We start from the raw sequence: 18,058 nt of genomic DNA, 5'->3' as shown, positions 1-18,058 counted from the left end.
ACACACACACACACACACACACACACACACACACGAACGCCTTCTCTAAATCACACCGCTCCACCCCCCAGCCTGTCACATGCATACAAAATCCTGAAGAGATTTGGTTTGACTCATTCTTTTTTATAGGAGCTTTTGTTGTTAATTCCAATTTGGAAGAGATGCCAGTTTGTTTCTTTCTTTTTACCCTGTTTCAAATTTTAAAACAATTGCATGTTTACAGAATTTCCTCCCTTGCCACATGTGACTCTAATAGTTCTTTATGAATACCATACTTGTCTAGATTTGTGCAGACAAGATAGCTGGCTACAGCGCTCCTTTTTAAATGGATTTTTCATCTTAGTTTAGTAAACTGGGTCAGGCTCTCTACCCAAAGAACAATTTCTAAATTTTCTTTGACCAAAACATCTCCAAAATGAAGCTGTGCATCTTTATGATGCTGAGGTAAAACAGCCTTTCATTCAGGTGAGCTGTTTACCATCTTTATCACTACCACTAACTGGAGAGAAATACGAAGGCCTCACCCTTGACAGTCTTCGCTGGCTTTGTCCATTGGTATTCTCCACAGACTTCTAAACACGTTAGTGCAGCAGTTCAGATGTTTGACATGGCTTAAGCACAGCTGTAAACTTAAAACACACCTGCAGCTTTTTGGGATGATTTGCTTGGCTCTGATTTCTTTGTATCCCCTATAGCCTTTGAATTCCCACACAGCCTTTTGGGGCCTCTTTTTTCCCCTTACAGGGAGGAGGTACTGGTTGATGGTGCCTCTGAAGACAGAGACCATGACTATTATAACTCCATCCCGGGGAAGCAGCCACCTGAAGGCGGCATTTCAGATGTGCGGATCCAGGTTCAAGCTACAGACCAAATGGCTTACTGCCCTATCCGGTGTGAAAAGTTGTGCTATTTGGTAAGCACTGTTTTATTATTCCTGGTACCACAGGCATGATTCTGTTCTTACCATTAGAGCCCTCGATTTGAGGATTTTCAAATGTGAAGGTACCATTTTCTTCAAATGTAGGGTAAATTACAGTCTACACTGGATCACTTTTATTCCCAGTACCCTATCCAGGCTTTCTAGGGGACATCATATCCATCTTCACTGGCAAACCAAAAAGCACCCAAATGCACTGCTGTCATCCTTACCCTCCCACCTGTCCCAGTCTTCCTGGGCTCTCCCTTCTTCCTGAGTCACTGTGTCTCTGAGTATAATCCTCCCCTGTGCTCTGACCCTCCTCTCCTGCCAGCCCCATGGCCTTGTTCAGAATAACCCCATTGGTTCTTTCTCTTCTGCTTGTGGATAAAGTTGGCTCTGTAACCCACCAACACCACCTCACCTTTTCATTCCCACTTCTAAGGCCATTGTCTTCATTCTGGCTCTCACACATACACTTTGAGACCTTAACTCTGCTTGGCAACCCAGTGTATATGAGTTTTATGTAGGCCACTAGGGACTGTCTTTGCTAAATGAATTTCTCCTTTTAGTAATCTTCCTCCATCTTTAGAGCTGGCACCCACAGGATGAGTCCTTTTCTGTTGGCTTCCAAACATTGTTTCATCTTGGTGTTCCCTTCCTGAACCTTTCACATCTGCCCCAGGTCCCTCTATCTCAACATTTTTAGTATAGTTGAAAGATTCCTACAGTAACACTCACGTGTAGAATCCTACAGTGAACACTTGCATATATAACATGTGACTCAATAAATTTGTTTTATCACATGGGATGCCACAATCCATCTTTAATTTTTTTGCATATTTGTGTATGGTATGTGTGTGTGTGTGTGTGTGTGTGTGTGTGTGTAAGCATTTGTATGCAAGCGCAAATGGAGGTCCAGTTGATGTCCATCATTTTTCTCTGTATTTATTTAGGCAGGGTCTTTTGCCTGTTAGTCAAGCGCCCAGCTTGCTTGAAGTATTCTCTCTTGTTGTTTCCTGTGCTCTGGGATTGTTGGGAGCTGTCTGGCATTTATATGGGTTCTAAGAATCTGAACCATAATCTTTAGGCTAGTCTGGAAAGTTTTCTATCCATTGAGCCACAGTTCCACTTATTTCTGTTCCTTTGAAAAGTGAGTTGAGTTTCCTTTTCTCTCATATTTTCCTTTATTTCCTCATGGAGACCCCAGCCCTATCTTGCCCTGGTGTAAGCATTTTCAGTGGCTCCTCTTAGGCTTAGGTCTTGCCTCTAGCCCGAGGGCACACTGGTCCTCTAGTTTTTCTACTTCAACCCTTCTGTGTCTCCTAAGCTCTAATACCAAACTGCATTGCACTGAGTCTTACTGTGTAGTCCTGGCTTGGACTTCCTGAGATCCACTGTTCTCTGCACTGTGAGTGCAGGATCCAGGGCACTTTACTGTGTCCTGCTCAATTCGCTTATCTATTCAGTCATGTTTATTCTGCTACTCACCTCTTTCACTCATTTTGCCTTTTCTTACATTTTGGAGCCCATGTCAACTTGTGTCCAGTATCTAGCCTTCTACCATGTGAGTGTCTTTTTTATCCACTCAGACTTTATTCAAGTTCTGGTTCTACTTGCCTAAATGATTCTGAGAGCCCTTATCGGGCACTGATTTCAGGCCCTCAAGCCGCCTTACATACTATTGTCAGATAAAGCTATTCATTTATTTTAATTTTTAAAGCTGTGTGTAGTATGTGTGGGGGGGGATGTGCATGCTGTAGTGTGCATGTAGAGGTCAAAGGGCAATCTGAAGGCGAGTCCTTGCTGGAGCAGGGTCTCTCTCTCTCTCTCTCTCTCTCTCTCTCTCTCTCTNTGTGTGTGTGTGTGTGTGTGTGTGTGTGTGTGTGTGTGTGTCTGGTGCTTCTGGGAGCTTCTGGGCATTTACCCATCCCTGCCTCCCATTTCACCCACACACTGGGATTACAGAGTTCGACTTCATAGGGCTTTGCCTGAACTCTCAGGATCCGAACTCCAACCTACACGCTTGCTTAGCAAGTGCTTTACACATTGATCCATCATCTCTCCGGGCCCAGATGAGCCTTTCTTCTCCAAGGCATTGGCACATCTTCATTCCACTGCTGGAGATAATGTGTGCAAAGGTGGGGATAACTGAAGCCCTCTGGTTGGCTGAGGTTTTCAAGAGCAACAAATGAGTCTAGCAAACTAGCAGAGTTCTAGTTTGTCATCTCAAATTCAGGTAGCAGCTGGGAAAGCTCAGTTTGCACTGTGCTTGCTGTGCAAGCTTGAGGGTGTGAGTGAGCTTATCCCCTGGACCCACATTAAAAGCACAGGCAGGTGAGATGGTGTGGGCTTATTTTCCCAGTGCTGCAGAGGGGTTAAGAAACAGCCAACTAGGGTTCCCTGATCAGCCAGCCCAGCCTATCTCAGAGATCCCCTGGTTTCAGTGAGTGACTGAAACCCACAATGCCAGGTGGATGGCCTCTGAAGAATGACACCCACTATTAACCTCTGGCGTCCATACTTACATGAACACACACTCACAAACACATCCACAGACACACACACAAAGTAATTAGGCATCACTTTCTAGCTGCCACTGTGAATGCTGGAATATAACTTCTGCAGCAGGGGATGGGACTCTCAAGACACAGGACATGGGCAGTCCTTTCGACACCCCCAAACTTCAGATCCACATTTGCAAATAACTCCAAAAGGGTGGCCATTGAGCACCGTTCTCTCCCACCCAGATCCTGTTTCCAGCCTGTCAGTGAAGTTGCCCGCTCTATTTTCCTGAAAGCTATTGTTTTCTTTATGGACATGCCCTCTTGATAAACATCTTGCAATCTGTCGTTTGTACAGCCTGGGAACTCCACGTGCAGCAGTGTGTATAAGAACTGTATGGGACGGAGTAGGCCAATAGGTAGGTACAATGCCTCCCCGGCTGCCACCCCAACTCCTTCTAAGCCATACGACTGTGTAGGCCCCTGCTCTTAAAGGGCAGACATGGGACTAAATGTGCAGCCATTGTGCTGCCTGCTTCCCAGGGAAGCCAGAATGCTATTGTGTATTGTTCAACAGCCCCACACTTCTCCCTTGCTCTCATGTGATCTTCAAGGGGGTGGCTGTATGGCTGGGGCTCTGCATTGCTTTGACATCTCATGGAAATGAGATGCCTGGAAGTCCCATTCCAAAGACTAGTCCTATTCCATACTAGATTAGTATGGAAACTGGAGCTGACTACACTCTGGTTAAGACGTAACCTGTGTTCTAGTTTGGCAAAGGAATCAGGAGTGGTAACTGACTGCACCAGTAACTCCTACCCTCTACCTTGCCAGGGAGCTCTGCGCTCATCCCTGTGTGTGCTCACGCTGTAGGGCAAGACAAACACACGGTCTCAAGTGTCATGTTAGGAATATGTTTATTATGCTGCCAGCTAGTGGCTTCATTCTTCCCATCTGTCGGGACTATTTATTCATTTAGGAAGGTAAGTCCTGCAGAGTTAGGCGGGGAAGGAATTGGGTATCCATTTTGAGGGACTCAGTGACCCCTCATTTGTCACCTTTCGTATCTATTTCTGCCATTGTAGCCTACTATTTTATTTTTATACAACAGGGAAACATGAAGGCCCTTTGTAGTTTATCTCTGGTTTTTGTCATTCTACATGCTTCATAAGAAGATCTGTGAGCAAGGGCAGCGTTTTAACTTTCTAAAAGCAGTTTCTTTTTTGATAGAAATTAAAATTCCACTGTGGTGCTTTCCTTAAATTCAAGCACTCCATTGGCAGAGAGCTTAGAGTTCAAGGCCAGCCTGGGCTATGTAATGAGTTTTGAGCCAGCCAGGGCTACATAGTAAAACTATGTCTCAATTTTTTTTATTATAAAATTCTTTACAGTCAATGAAATCGTGCCCTCTTGGGACGGAAACTCCTTCCTGTGCCCCCTGCTTCCCTCCCCCTGGGAAGTCCCAGCATTTGGCATGTACCTGGTAGGAGCTTGTCCTGTATGGACCTCTCTGTGATACTGGCAGCACATTCTCCCGTGCGAGGCTGACTTGTTTTGTCTCTCACACTGCTGCATTTATTCAACAGTTCCCTTGGTGATATCTATTGAGGCCTCATACAGCATTTAGTATAAAATCCCATGTTCATCTACGTTTAGAGCAGGCTAATGCTGAGAATGAGACGAGGTCTCATTGGATTAGGTCTTACTGATTTGCAGCTCATGACGTTGCTTAGGAAAGTATCGTCCAGGCTGCAACTGCCTTGCAGTGATCTGCTAGTCACTTTTTCTTTGTGAAAATGTAAGGCAGGTTCCCTAGCCCATAACTCCATTTGACTAAGCAAGCAGTCACATGTCACAAAATGCACAAATACAGTTCCCTGGCAACCCTTCCCTCCAGAGAGATTGGACAAACAGAAGCACAGGGAACAAGGAACAGGTACCAAGAGTGGAGTCTTCCCATTGGACCTCTCTCTCACCATCATACGAGAGCTGGTGTGAGCTTGTCCTGTTTGGACCACATCAAAGGGGGTGCGAGACTGAGGAATAGAAGAAGGAATGTTGTTTTACAGTAAGGCAGTCAAGAGCCACAGTCCTGGGTACAACTTCATGATGATCCTGGGGCACGTACAGCTGAAGTTTATAAATGTGCTTATTTAGAGACGCAAAAAAATTCACCCAGCACCCTTATGACACAGCCATTTGGATGGATAGTCTTTCATGCTATCAGATCATGTGAGACTGTGCTAATACCCATGCATTCAATAACAGTCATGGGCCAGACATGTGATGCTTTGCAGCTGTGAGTTAGGCGGATGTTACCCTTGCTTTTGTGGAATGTGCAGCCTAGACGTAGTACAGACCTTAAGCAAGTAAGGAGGATGGGAGGATTAATGGCCCCCATGGAATGGCCTTCAAAGCGTAAGTACAAGCCCCCGGGAAAGCAGAGAGCCCGCTAGTCTTGAGCAAAGAGAGATTTGAATTGGTGCCTGAGGTTTAAGTGGCAGTCATATTGCAGAAGGCCAATGTGACTTCTGGCAGAGACTGGAAGTAAAGCTGGACTGACAGAGAAGTTCTGCAGAGGAGTAACTAGAAGGTTTTTAAATCTCTGAGAAACATGATTGGGTTTTCAGTTTTAAAAGAGCATTTTGCAAGTGCGTGTAGCCTGACGTGGCTGGGGAGGCACCAGGCTGAGGGGAGAGGAGGAACTAACATGAGGGTAGAGGCCATTCTGCCAGATACAGTTAAACACCAGCGATCAGTGCAAGGCTGAGCTTGGCAAGAAGAGGAGAAAAGAGCCAGGCTTTCTAACCTTAGGAGCTTGTATTAGTCGGGTTTCTCTAGAGTCACAGAACTCATGGAATGCCTCCACTTATTAAGGGAAAATATTGAAATGATTTACACTCTGCAGTCCAACTAACCCAACAGTGGGCAGCTGTGAGTGGGAGGTCCAAGAATCTAGTAGCCGCTCAGTCCCGGGAGGCTGGCATCCTGCAGAAGCAGGTTCCAGCAGATGTGCTGGCAAGTAAGTACAAGCAGACGAAGAAGAAGGAACACGTCCTCTTTCCATTGTCCTTATGGAGGCCTCCAGTAGAAGCTATGGCCCAGATGAAGGGCATATATCACCAGGTCTGGACCTAAGCTGTTCTTTACTTGGAACTTGCTCTGTCCCAGGCTGACCTTGAACTCAGAGTTCTGCTTGCCTTTGTCTTCTGAGATTAATGATGTGTACTACCTTGGCTGGGCCTAAGCTTTTCATGGCCACTATGCCTCAAGATCCAGATCAAATCATGTGTCATCCCATGTCAAGATCCGGGATCAAAAAGCCTGTGTCTTCTAGCCTCCAGATCTGGATCGCAGGTGTGCCCTCCATTTCTGAATTATAATTCATTCCAGATGTACTCAAGTTCACAGCCAGGGATAGCCATCACAGAACTGTCTTCCTTTCATTCATTCATTCATTCATTCATTTACTTCTAAGTTAGTTTGGTGTAAAGGAAGTAAGACTGTATTAAGTACAAGCCTTTAAAGGGGGGTTAGTGATAGGGTGCACATTCAGTATGAGATTTCCTTTCCTCCGGGACTATCCATCACCTCAATCTGGCACTGTTTGCTCTACAGGTCCTTGCTTTCATTGGCCATTTCCTGAATACCTCTCCTGTCTGCTATTGTCAGTGGCACAGCTGACAAGTGGAACACCGCAGAGAGGGGAGGGGAGCAGGGAGAGGGTGCTTTTTCCTCAGAGACCGAAGTGTCAGTGTTCCTGTCGCTCTTCAACTCAGCCATGATTTACATGGCAAAAATATAATGCCCTGCTCATTGCTACCCTCTCCAGGTATCCCGCACGAGAGAGCAGGGCAGGGTGACACACCATCGCTGAGGCACTTCTGGAGAGTGGATCTCTTTGATGACCCCTGCTATGTCAATACACAGGCTCTTCAGAGTATGCACAGCTATGCTGCAAATCAAAGCTCAGCTCTGCCACAGGGGAGCCCCTGGCACCTCGGAAGTAAGTGCCTTCCCACTACCTGTATTTGTTTCCTGGTCTGTGGCAACAAGCCACAACAAGTCAATCACTGCACGTTGTGTCTGAGAACAGCTCCCTATTCTACCAGCTATGAAGGTTGAATGACCCAGCCAAGCTGTTGGCAGCACTGACTCCTCTCGATGCCCTGAGCAATCTGCCTAGTGTCCCTGTCCTCACTTCTGTGGCTAATTGGTGACTGTCAACAATGCTTGGCTCACAGGCACTCCAGTAGCTTACATTCCCTGCCTCCTGTGGCTGGACAAGCCGCTGCGTTTTGACTGGGATGAGGTGGTTGTACAAGATCCTTAGTGTGATTATGTCTAAGAGACAATTTTACCAAATTAGACAGGTGACTAAGACTTCAACATGTCTTTTGGGAGACCACTACGATCAGGCACCGACTGTCATTTAGAAACTATTTCCTGCTGGGCAGTGGTGGCCTATAATCCCAACACTTGGGAGGCAGAGGTAGGCAGATTTCTGAGTTCAAGTCCAGCCAGAGAAACCCTGTCTCGAAAAACCAAAACCAAACCAAACCAAACCAAACCAAACCAAAACCAAAAACCAAAAACAACAACAACAACAAAAACTATTTCCTTGGCTTCATCTTTAGAGAATTGCAATGATCTCTCTTCTCTTCTCTTCTCTTCTCTTCTCTTCTCTTCTCTTCTCTTCTCTTCTCTTCTCTTCTCTTCTCTTCTCCCCTCCCCTCCCCTCCCCTCTCCTTCTCTTCTTTCTTTTTCCTTTCTAACTTGTTTTTTTGGGGGAGTATTACATTTATTTGTTCATTTTTGTGTGTTCATACACATGAATAAATACAAGGGCATTCAGGGCAAACTGCAGGGCTCTTTCTATCCACGCTGTGTGTCTGGTTGTTACACTTGGCTGTGACGCTTGCAGGCAAGTAAGTGCCTTTACCTCTTAGTTTCTTGACCTCTTAACTGTTAACTGTTAGTGAATAATGAATCAGATCTTTGTGGACATGCTATGTACTTTTAACAATTTAGCACATGAGTTTTTTTTATTTAATTTTATTTTTAAATTTTTATTGGATATTTCATTTACATTTCAAATGTTATCCCCTTTCCTGCCCCCAACCCCCTATCCCATTTCCTCTCCCCCTGCTTCTATGAGGGTGTTCCTCCATCCACCCACCCATTCTCACCTCCCTGCCCTGGCATTCCCCAACACTGGGACATCGAGCCTTCACAGGACCAAGGGCCCCTTCTCCCATTGATGCCTGACAAGGCCATTCTCTGCTACATATGCATCTGGAGCATGGGTCCCTCCATATGTACTCTTTGGCTGGTGGTTTAGTCCCTGGGAGCTCTGGTGGGTCTGATTGGTTGATATTGTTCTTCCTATAGGGTTGCAAACCCCTTCAGCTCCTTCAGTCTTAAACTCCTCCATTGGGGACCCTGTAGTACATGGTTTTGAATAATTCTTCCATCACCAAATTTATTTCCATTGCTTCTGAGTCTCCAATGTGTGTTTTTGATCAAGGGAGGGCTCACAAAGCCAGCTGATAAGCCTGAAATTGCTTCTTTGCATGAGGAACAATGGACATTATGTCTGTTCTGTTTAGTGTCATTGCTCACATAATCACATAATCACCTCAGCTGCCCTAATAATACAGCCCTGAAATGAGAGTTCTGTTCTCCAACCGTAAACTTCAATTGTGGGTCGAATACAATGGAGTGAGAAATCGTGTTTTGGTAAGCTTGCTTGGGGGTGGTAAGTGTATAAGTAGGAATGGATCAATAAATCTAAATAAGCCCAAAGCCTAAAATCATTTGAAAAATAAAATACAATGTTTTTCACAAGATACTGTGCTGAGAGATTGGGGTGGTACCAGCCTTGACTTGCTCCAAAGCTGGGGAAGCTGCCCCTGAGGAGGCCCCCGAGGAGGCCCGGTCGCTGCCTAGGCGGCTTCTGCAGAGCTGCCAAAAGTGAGCTTTTCAGGTAGGGCAGCTGTGAGCTGAGAAGGTTCAAAGGAGATTTTGTCGGGTCTGGTCTTCAGCAGAACCTTAACTGTCTAGATGAAGTGAGCCCTCACACTCAGCAGTGAGACAGGTCGTCTGACTTTTGGTAGAAAAGTATGATTACTCGTCACTCTTACTCCAACTAGGCTTGTTCTCTGGAACTATACGCCAAGGTGGAGGTTGGCATATCGAGTATCTATGGGCACCACCATCTAGATGCACAGAAAGAGAGTTTGCCTGGGTGGAGGTGGCAGTGGAACACTTCAGGCCCATGAGAGCTTTGGACAACTCCTCAGAGAGCCTGTGTGTTCTGCCAACATTGTCCTACACAGGGCCCAAGAACCTGTCTGGATGTGGACCATCAATGGTAGGCCATCTAGGAGCTGACCACCAGGCCAGGTTGGAGCTGTGAAGGGGAGGCAGTTGGTTCTTCCTTGAAGGAAGCTCTCCTCTACTCATCACAGAGAACATGAGATGGTGCCGGAATATTCATTTCACATTGTTAAAGTGAGTTCCTGAGGTTGTCCAGAGGGAAATGTCTTGTGAATAAGGCAATATTTGTTATAGAAATGGCTTCCAAGGTAACTTAGTAGACTTAGTCTTCTGTTAGGGACGAAGAATAACAGGATGTGGCAATGTTAATCCATAGCAGCCAATCCCTGCTCAGACAAGGCTGCCTTGTCCTGAACACAGTGTTTCTGCTTTTACCCTTCCCTTCTACCTGCACTGATGTCAGTATCTGTGCTAATGCTTTCCATCCTTCATCTCCTATTGGGACTCAGTGTGCACAGTCTCCTGGGCTTTCTGGCACCCCTTGAGGTTAATGTCAGCTTGCCATTCCTCCATCCAAAGATCAAATCCCAGTCCAAATGCATTTATTTTTATTTGTATTTCACATGCAATGGTGTTTTGCCTGCATGAATATTTATGTGAGGGTGGTGGGGACTCTGGAGCTGGAGTTACAGAGAGTTGTGAGCTGCTATGTGGGTGTTGCTGTCCTCTGGAAGATCGGCCAGCGCTCTTAGCTACTGAGCCATCTCTCCAGGACACGCCCCCAAATGCATTTTTAAAATGTTAGTTTAAGAAAATATTATGATGAGACAGAGCAGTGGTCATTCTCTTCTACTTATACACACACACACACACACACACACACACACACACGTATACATATTCCCTAAATAGACCTTCAGCTTTGTCCTCCAGTTTCCCTCTTCCTTAAAGCTCCTTTTAGCCTCTTTATCCAGACTTTGCTTCCTTAATTCAGATAACCCTACTGATCCACTCAGGAAAAAAAACAAATAAATAGACAGTCACACACAAGCCCAGCATTGTGACTAGCAGGGATCCTTGGGCCATCCCACCACACGACAAACGTGAGGTGTTCTGAGAGCCTTATTGTTTTTACTGACAGTGGCAGAGAGGGTTCTCTAGCTCTGCTTCTATAACCAGGAAAGCTCCCAGACCCTGGAGCGTGAGCCGGACTGGCTTAGTTATCTCTAAGTACTGTTCAAACACTGGTGGTGCAGGACTGAGACTGGGCGGAATTGTCATACGTGACACCTGTCTTCCCTGTCTGCATGGGTCCTTGCCTGTACCCAACCTGTGAGAGGAAAGGGAAGAGTAGCGCACGGACATCCCTTTAACAGAGGAAAGGGAAGAGTAGCGCATGAACATCCCTTTAACAGGTGTCCCCCAAGTGGCAGAGGATCATTTCTTTTCACTAGAAGACATTATTTGTTTATTCACTTGCAACTGCAGAACCCCTCCCCACAAGGGAAGCTGGAAGTTACTGTATCTGGGTGCCTAGAGAAAGCTTAGGGGGCCTGTAGTGTGGTGGTGGTAGTCGAGCATTGCCTGAGGACAACTGTCAGAGCCCGGGTCTCTGCTGTGTTCCTTCTAACTCTCTAACAAATAAGTGGGATCCTATATAGTATGGCATGCAGCATCCAATGGCTGCCATTATCACCTGCCAAAGTGCCTCCCTCTCTGCACTCAAACTAGCTGATGGCACAGAATAATAGAGAGGCAGCTGTGCTGAGACTCACATTCCCAAAGGGGCAGCAGTGACGGGTGTGCCGATGCGCAGGGACTCTGAAGACTGAGCCACTGATGACACCGCTTGCTTCAACCCTGGCTCAGCTTTGTCAGCTGACTCTTGTCCATTGCTGTCTGTGGGCTTCGCTGTGTCTCCTGCCATCCCCTCTGCATGTTTGCCTAGGCCAGACACTGAGGGTGTGCCTCTCTGGCGGCTTCTCTCTTTTCAGCCTGTTTCACATTGATATGCATATGAGAGTTTAAAATTTGTTTCAGGAGCCAAAATATATAACAAGGAGCTATGCAAAGTCCTTGGCAGTGTGATTTCTCCTATAGCTTGGTACAGAATAGTCCTTTACTGTTATTTTATTGTCTCGTGGATCCCTGGTCATGTGTCCTCTTGGGCTGTTTTTTATTATTCAAGTGTGTCTTTGTTAGTTTTATTGATTTTATTGATTTTGCTAAAGCATTTGGGCTTTTATTCTTTTCCTATGTTATTAATCTCTATTTTTTTTATCTCTACCACATTTCTTACATACATCTTTTCGATTAGTTTTCTTTTTGTCTGGCTTCTGCTGCATTTTCTTTTATAGGTTATATGATTTTATTACCTCTTGGCCCTTTACACTTTGTATGAGATAGTGAACCTGGCTTACTTTCACGTGGATCAGCCTTCCTAGCACTGCTGACTGAGTGCCATCTCCCTCCCCTGACACCACTCTGATACACTAAGCTCATGCACGCACGCATGTGCTCCGATTTCCAGGCTCCTCCGTACACTTCCTCTATTGGGCAGTCTTGTTCTACACCTACTGTACTTATTACCAAATACTAAATTGATATAGCTTTGTAGCTTCCTTAACAGGCACATAATCTTCCATTATATTACAAATATTTTTTTCTCTTGGTCTCCTCCTCCTCCTCCTCCTCCTCCTCTTCTTCCTCCTCCTCCTCCTCCTCCTCCATGGTCTCACTATGTAGACCAGGATGGCCTTAAACTCAGAGATCCATCTGCTTCTAGTTGAGCGCTGGGATTGAAGGCTTGTGCGGCAGCCATGCCTGACTTTAGGGCACTAGTTTAACCTCTAATCTACACTTAACATTTTGTTGTTGTTGTTGTTGTTGTTGTTGGAATGTCCTAACGACTCTTCAGGTACTTTATGGAGGCGCACTTGTACTTTCAGTAATACATGTAAACTGTCACTGTTCAATCTTCTGGCAGTTCTCAGTGTTTACAGGTTTCACAATGGAGATGTAGCTTGCTCAGCAGGAATTAGTTGTCCCTCACATATGGGTGACGTATGGCAGCAGTCTATCTCTTGGTGATGTTCATGCTTTAAGCATTCATTCAAACCAAGCGTAGTGGCACCTATGGTCCCAACAGGGGGAAATCACAGGAATTTAAGACTTAACTGGGCTTCACAAAGAATTTGGGGATAGCCTGATCTACATAGTCAAGTTGTCTCACAGAGTGAAGAGCAACCAGCCAACGTCATGTCCTTTCGTGCTGCCTTTAGTGCCCCCAATCTTTCACATGTTGTGCTGTTTTATAGTGTTTTCACTGTTTAAAATAGTCCTTGAGCATTGGCACTAAAGCACTGTATAGTGTTTTTAAGTGAAAGAAAACTTAAGTTTCCTCACAAGAAAAGGCAGGTTTATAAAAACATAGCTCAAGTATGAATTATAGCGCTATTGGCTGTGATTTTAGTGTTAACAAAATATGCTATACCCCCTATCTTTAGTCCAAAACACACAAAGTAAGGCTGTTTGTTAACTGAAGACACTGTTGGCTTGTTGGAAAGGAGACCCCGTTTCCTGTAGAAGTGAAGGTTTGTTCTCAACTGATGCAGCGTCTCCAGCAATTTTCCAAAGCACAATGCCTATAAATAGCCAGAACTGAGCCTCCTCTCAATGCCTGCAAAAGGACATGAATCAGGTGCTGAGGGGAAGAGGTTTAGAGTTTGACAATCTCAAAGTTTGCAGCTTCCTGTATCCTTAGTTACAGGACTGCCTGACATTTGCATGCATGTTATTCTATAGAGCATTTCTAAAACTCAAAAGTAACGTAGTTGCTCATAGAATACAAATAACAATGAATGGGTTAATTGGGAAATTAAATCCTTCCAAACCCTAATGCTGTACCCAGCACTGTAGATGTTAATAATTTCCTGCGAGTACTGTCCACATGCTGGCGAATCACCAAGCATCTCCTACTTCTCTCTCTGCCCATCTCTACCTCATTAAGAAATGAGCAATCCCCCTGCCCTGCACGCCCATCTTCTGTCTCAGAGATGGGCCTATCATGAGCACACAAGCTCCATTGTTAGCTATCACTGAGGAGCAGGGGACATAGTAATATGCCTCAGCATTGAGCACCCACAGTGGGTGATGAGACCAGAGTTGACTTTTTGTTTCTGTTTCCCAAATTAACATACATAACCTTCGAAGTTAGAATGAGTTGGAAAGCCTATCACATTTTTTCCTTCTAACAGAATTCGTTGCTAAGGAAACAGTTGAAATCGCTCAGCACACTGTGTCTTGTCCTTGTCTGAATCTGGGAAGCTATGTTAGAAACACTGTCTGCATCCCCAAGACTGGCCCATGAGCTGTTGACTCTTCAAGATGATATAATGTCTGTTTTTCTATTGTTTTGTCCTTGTCCAAAAGCTGTCCATAATTTTAGGACAAACCAAAAGTGCATACCACACTAAACTTCCTGCACCCTCATGATGCATTGCTTACATGCATTGCTTCACCCTCATGCAGAGCCTATCCCTGATGTGGTGCATGCCCACATGCTTTGCCTCACGCTCCTGCAGAGCTTGTCCTTGACACAAACACACATGGGACTGCTCATTAGAAGTCTTCTACTGTGTCCAAGAACAGGCAGCACCAAGGCCAACTGCAAGTATTAGTCAACATCTGGACACGTTTCCTCAGGCTTTTTCTGGCAACAATAGGAAGAGAGATGATGATTTGTGGAGGAACATTCTTTCCAGTCATTAGCTTTAGATTTTTTTTTATAAGATATGTTTGTGGTACTAGCTATAACTGTCATATGACATTTGTATGTTAAATACGCATTCTTAAGTAGGGCAGGGCTCCAATACATTGACATGGGAATTGGGCTATCCATAGAGTACTGAAGGCTGCCTACACCGATGGCCTTACAGCATGGTGGAATACAAGCTGCACAGTTTGAGTCCGTGCATATCACCTGGGGAGACCTTCCAGGAGGGCTGCAAGTTCTCTGCTGTGTTAATGAATGAAGAGTGCTTTCTGTGCAAAAGGTCCTCTGCACTTCAAAACACAATGCTGCTTTCTATGGTGGTTTTTTCATTTCTTTCTTTTTTTTCTGTTTGTTAATTACATTAAATATATTTTAAACAAAACTCATTCATAAACTTAATATAGTGAACTATTTTTGGTGAATTTTAAAAAGGTTTATTTATTTTAACTTTGTGAGGGTTTGCCTGCATGTAGTGCTAATGATGGCCAGAAGAGTGAACCAGATTCCTTGGAACTGGAGTTAAAGGTTGTTATGGGCCAACTTATGGGTCAGAAACAGAACCCATGGTCCTCAGCAAGAGCAGCAAGTGCTCTTCACCTCTGCATCATTTTTCTTCTTTTCCTTCCTTCCTTCCTTCTTCCTTCCTTCCTTCCTTCCTTCCTTCCTTCCTTCCTTCCTTCCTTCCTTCCTTCCTTCCCCTCCTTCCCTCCCTCCCTTCCTTCCTTTTCTTCCTTTCATTCTTTTGCTTTGAGGAAAGGTCTCATTGACTTGTATAGGCTTGCCAATTTGTTGTATAGCCCAGGCTAGACTTAACACTCTCAGCAATCCTTCTACATGCCGGTCTACAGGTGTGGTATGTCTAGGAGATGCCATACATCTCCTGGCAGCATTGCTACCTCCTATGGACTTTTGTGTACAGCTAGACAATTTGGAAAATGGAAGTTGATTAAAAAGCCCAAGCTTTGGAGTCAAATGGTCCTTGTTTTAAATCTCAGCTCTACAACAGTAACAGTGTGGCTATAAGTAGTTTAGCTTTTCTCAAAATTCAATTTGGGGACCTGTTTAATTTTTAAAATAAAATAGCATGAATTATCTGAAGCCGTCAACAAGTGCCTGTGATAATAAATTGCCTGGTAACCTTTCCTAGTGACAGAAGCTAAAGATGATGTTCAAATTCACCTCTCGGTTAGAGCCTGCCAGGACATTAGGTCCCCAAAGTTGTCTAAACGGCACCTTGGACACAGAAGGAAGACAGATGATGATAACTCTGTGATATCTCTTTTGTGTTTTGACTCCAGAAGCACCAGAAACTGTGCAGCCAGGAGCCACGGCCAAGCCTGGGAACACACTCGCTTTGCCACACATTAGGCAGCAGCTGTGGGATGAGGAATGCTTCCATGGCAAGCTGAGCAGAGGGGCAGCAGAGAAACTTTTGGTGAAGGATGGGGACTTTTTGGTTCGAGAGAGTGTAACATCTCCCGGCCAATTTGTACTGAGCGGACTGCAAGGTGGCCAGGCCAAGCATCTTCTCTTGGTGGATCCTGAAGGCAAGGTATGGCTGAGTTCTCATTGTGCTCCATACTTTGATCCACAGTGTTTGGGAGAGGTCAAGGCTAAGTGTCAACACCTTCTGGAACCATACAGCCAGTACTAGTGTTGTGGTTAGCATTGGAAGCCACCCTGGAGTGCCATGTGGAGGGTAGCTCTCTTGTGTCCTTCTCAGTTCAGTTCAGCAGGACAAACCTGTAGCCATAGTGAACTCCGGCAGGTGAATAAGATCACAGCCAAATTACAGCAAAGCAGAGTTAAATGATGTAGATGAGAGAACATGGTTTGTGGTGTGTTATACTAAGAATTGCAGCTTTCTTAAGGGTTAAGAAAGCGGACAAACTTTTAGTTAAAATACAAATAAAATAGAAAATGTAATAAAATGGATATCATGTAATTATATAATTTTTTTTTGGAGACAAGGTCTTTCTGTATTGTCCTGGCTGTTGTCCTGGGCTCTGTCAACCAGGTTGGCCTTGAACTCACAGAAAAACAACTGTTTCTGCCTCTCAACTGCTGAGATTAAAGACATGTGCCACCACCACCCGGTATAAAAGATTTCTATATGCAATTGTATGGCAACAAATTGAATAAACTAGAAGAAATGGACAGGTGTGTAAAAACATATCACATCCCAGGACTGAATCCCATGGAAATGGAGAATCTAAACATAATAAAATGAAGAGAATTCTAAGCTCATGCTGAGAGGAGCACTTGAACTTGTTTGAGGAGCATATTGTCCCAATACCATGGCCCTATTTAGAGAAGATCTTCTCACCTTGAATGATCTAATCAAGTAAATCCTTCACAAGCTCATCCGGCTGCTTGACTCTTAGATGATTCCAGATGGAATCAAGTTGACAATCAAGATTAACCATAACAGGAGCTGGTGAGGGAGCCATCTTTGCTCCGGGTCGCACAGGCTCCAGTTGGCATTGGTGAGAGTGTGGACGGCAGAGTGACACAGCTTCTGGGACCCTGTTTTCTGGGTTCCTTCCCTGCCAGAGGAGAGGTGTCCACCGGGAGGGCTCTCACTGCCTGAGCTGGTGAGGGAGCCATCTTTGCTCTGGGTCGCACAGGCTTCTGTCTGCACAGTGTGGACTGCAGAAGCGACACAGCTTCTGGGACAGACCCCATTTCGGGCTCCAGACATCCGGGCTCCTTCCCCGCCAGAGGAAAGGTATCCACCAGGGAGGGCTCTCACTGCCTGAGCTGGTGTGGGAGCCATCTTTGCTCTGGGTTGCCCAGGATCCTGTCTGCGCAGTTGAGAGTGTAGACTGCAGAAGCGACACAGCTTCTGGGACAGACTCCATTTCGGGCTCCGGACACCCAGGTACCTTCCCTGCCAGAGGAGAGGTGGCCACCCAGGAGGTCTCTGTCCGCCAGAGCAGGTGAGAGAGCCATATTGTGTCCAGGGTCCCTTGGAGACTAGTCTTTGCAGGTAAGTGTGCAAACTGCAGAGGCGACACATCTTCTGGGACAGGACCCGTTTCAGGCCTACATCTTCAGCCAGGAGGCAGGTCTGAACGCCAGAACTCTGTGCACCTTCCCTGCAAGAGGAGAGCGTACTCTGACCAAGGAGACTCAGGAGAGAGCTGGACTCCCAGGACTGTTGACAGAGGCTAACAGAATCACAGGAGGCACAAGCTCCAACCAGAGACAACTATAACAACTAACTCCAGAGATTACCAAATGGCGAAAGGCAGACGTAAGAATCTTACTAACAGAAACCAAGACCACTCACCATCATCAGAACCCAGCACTCCAACTTCAACCAGTCCTGGATACCCCAACATACCTGAAATGCAAGACTCGGATTTAAAGACATACATATCTCATGAAGGTAGTAGAAGATTTTAAGAAGGGCATTAATAACTCACTTAAAGAAATATAGGAGAACACTGCTAAACAGGTAGAAGCCCTTAAAGAATCACAGGAGAACACTGCTAAACAGGTAGAAAGCCTTAAAGAACAACAGGAAAATACTGCTAAACAAGTAGAAGTCCTTAAAGAGGAAACACAAAAATCCCTTAAAGA

General features: G+C 45.3%; 1 protein-coding gene across 1 annotated transcript in view; it reads left to right on the top strand.

Moving 5' to 3' along the window:
* The window catches only part of Shc4 (SHC adaptor protein 4), a 94,157-nt gene that overhangs the window by 70,545 nt on the left and 5,554 nt on the right, over nucleotides 1-18,058 (top strand). The window contains exons 8-11 of the mRNA XM_021192909.2: nucleotides 745-913; nucleotides 3,779-3,839; nucleotides 7,253-7,426; nucleotides 15,772-16,025. Of these exons, the coding sequence (XP_021048568.1) occupies nucleotides 745-913; nucleotides 3,779-3,839; nucleotides 7,253-7,426; nucleotides 15,772-16,025 (658 nt within the window). The remainder of the gene's footprint in view (nucleotides 1-744; nucleotides 914-3,778; nucleotides 3,840-7,252; nucleotides 7,427-15,771; nucleotides 16,026-18,058) is intronic.

Source organism: Mus pahari, chromosome 3 (genome assembly GCF_900095145.1).
Source record: "Mus pahari chromosome 3, PAHARI_EIJ_v1.1, whole genome shotgun sequence".
Lineage (NCBI taxonomy): Eukaryota > Metazoa > Chordata > Mammalia > Rodentia > Muridae > Mus > Mus pahari.
This window is presented reverse-complemented; position numbering and strand designations above follow the sequence as displayed.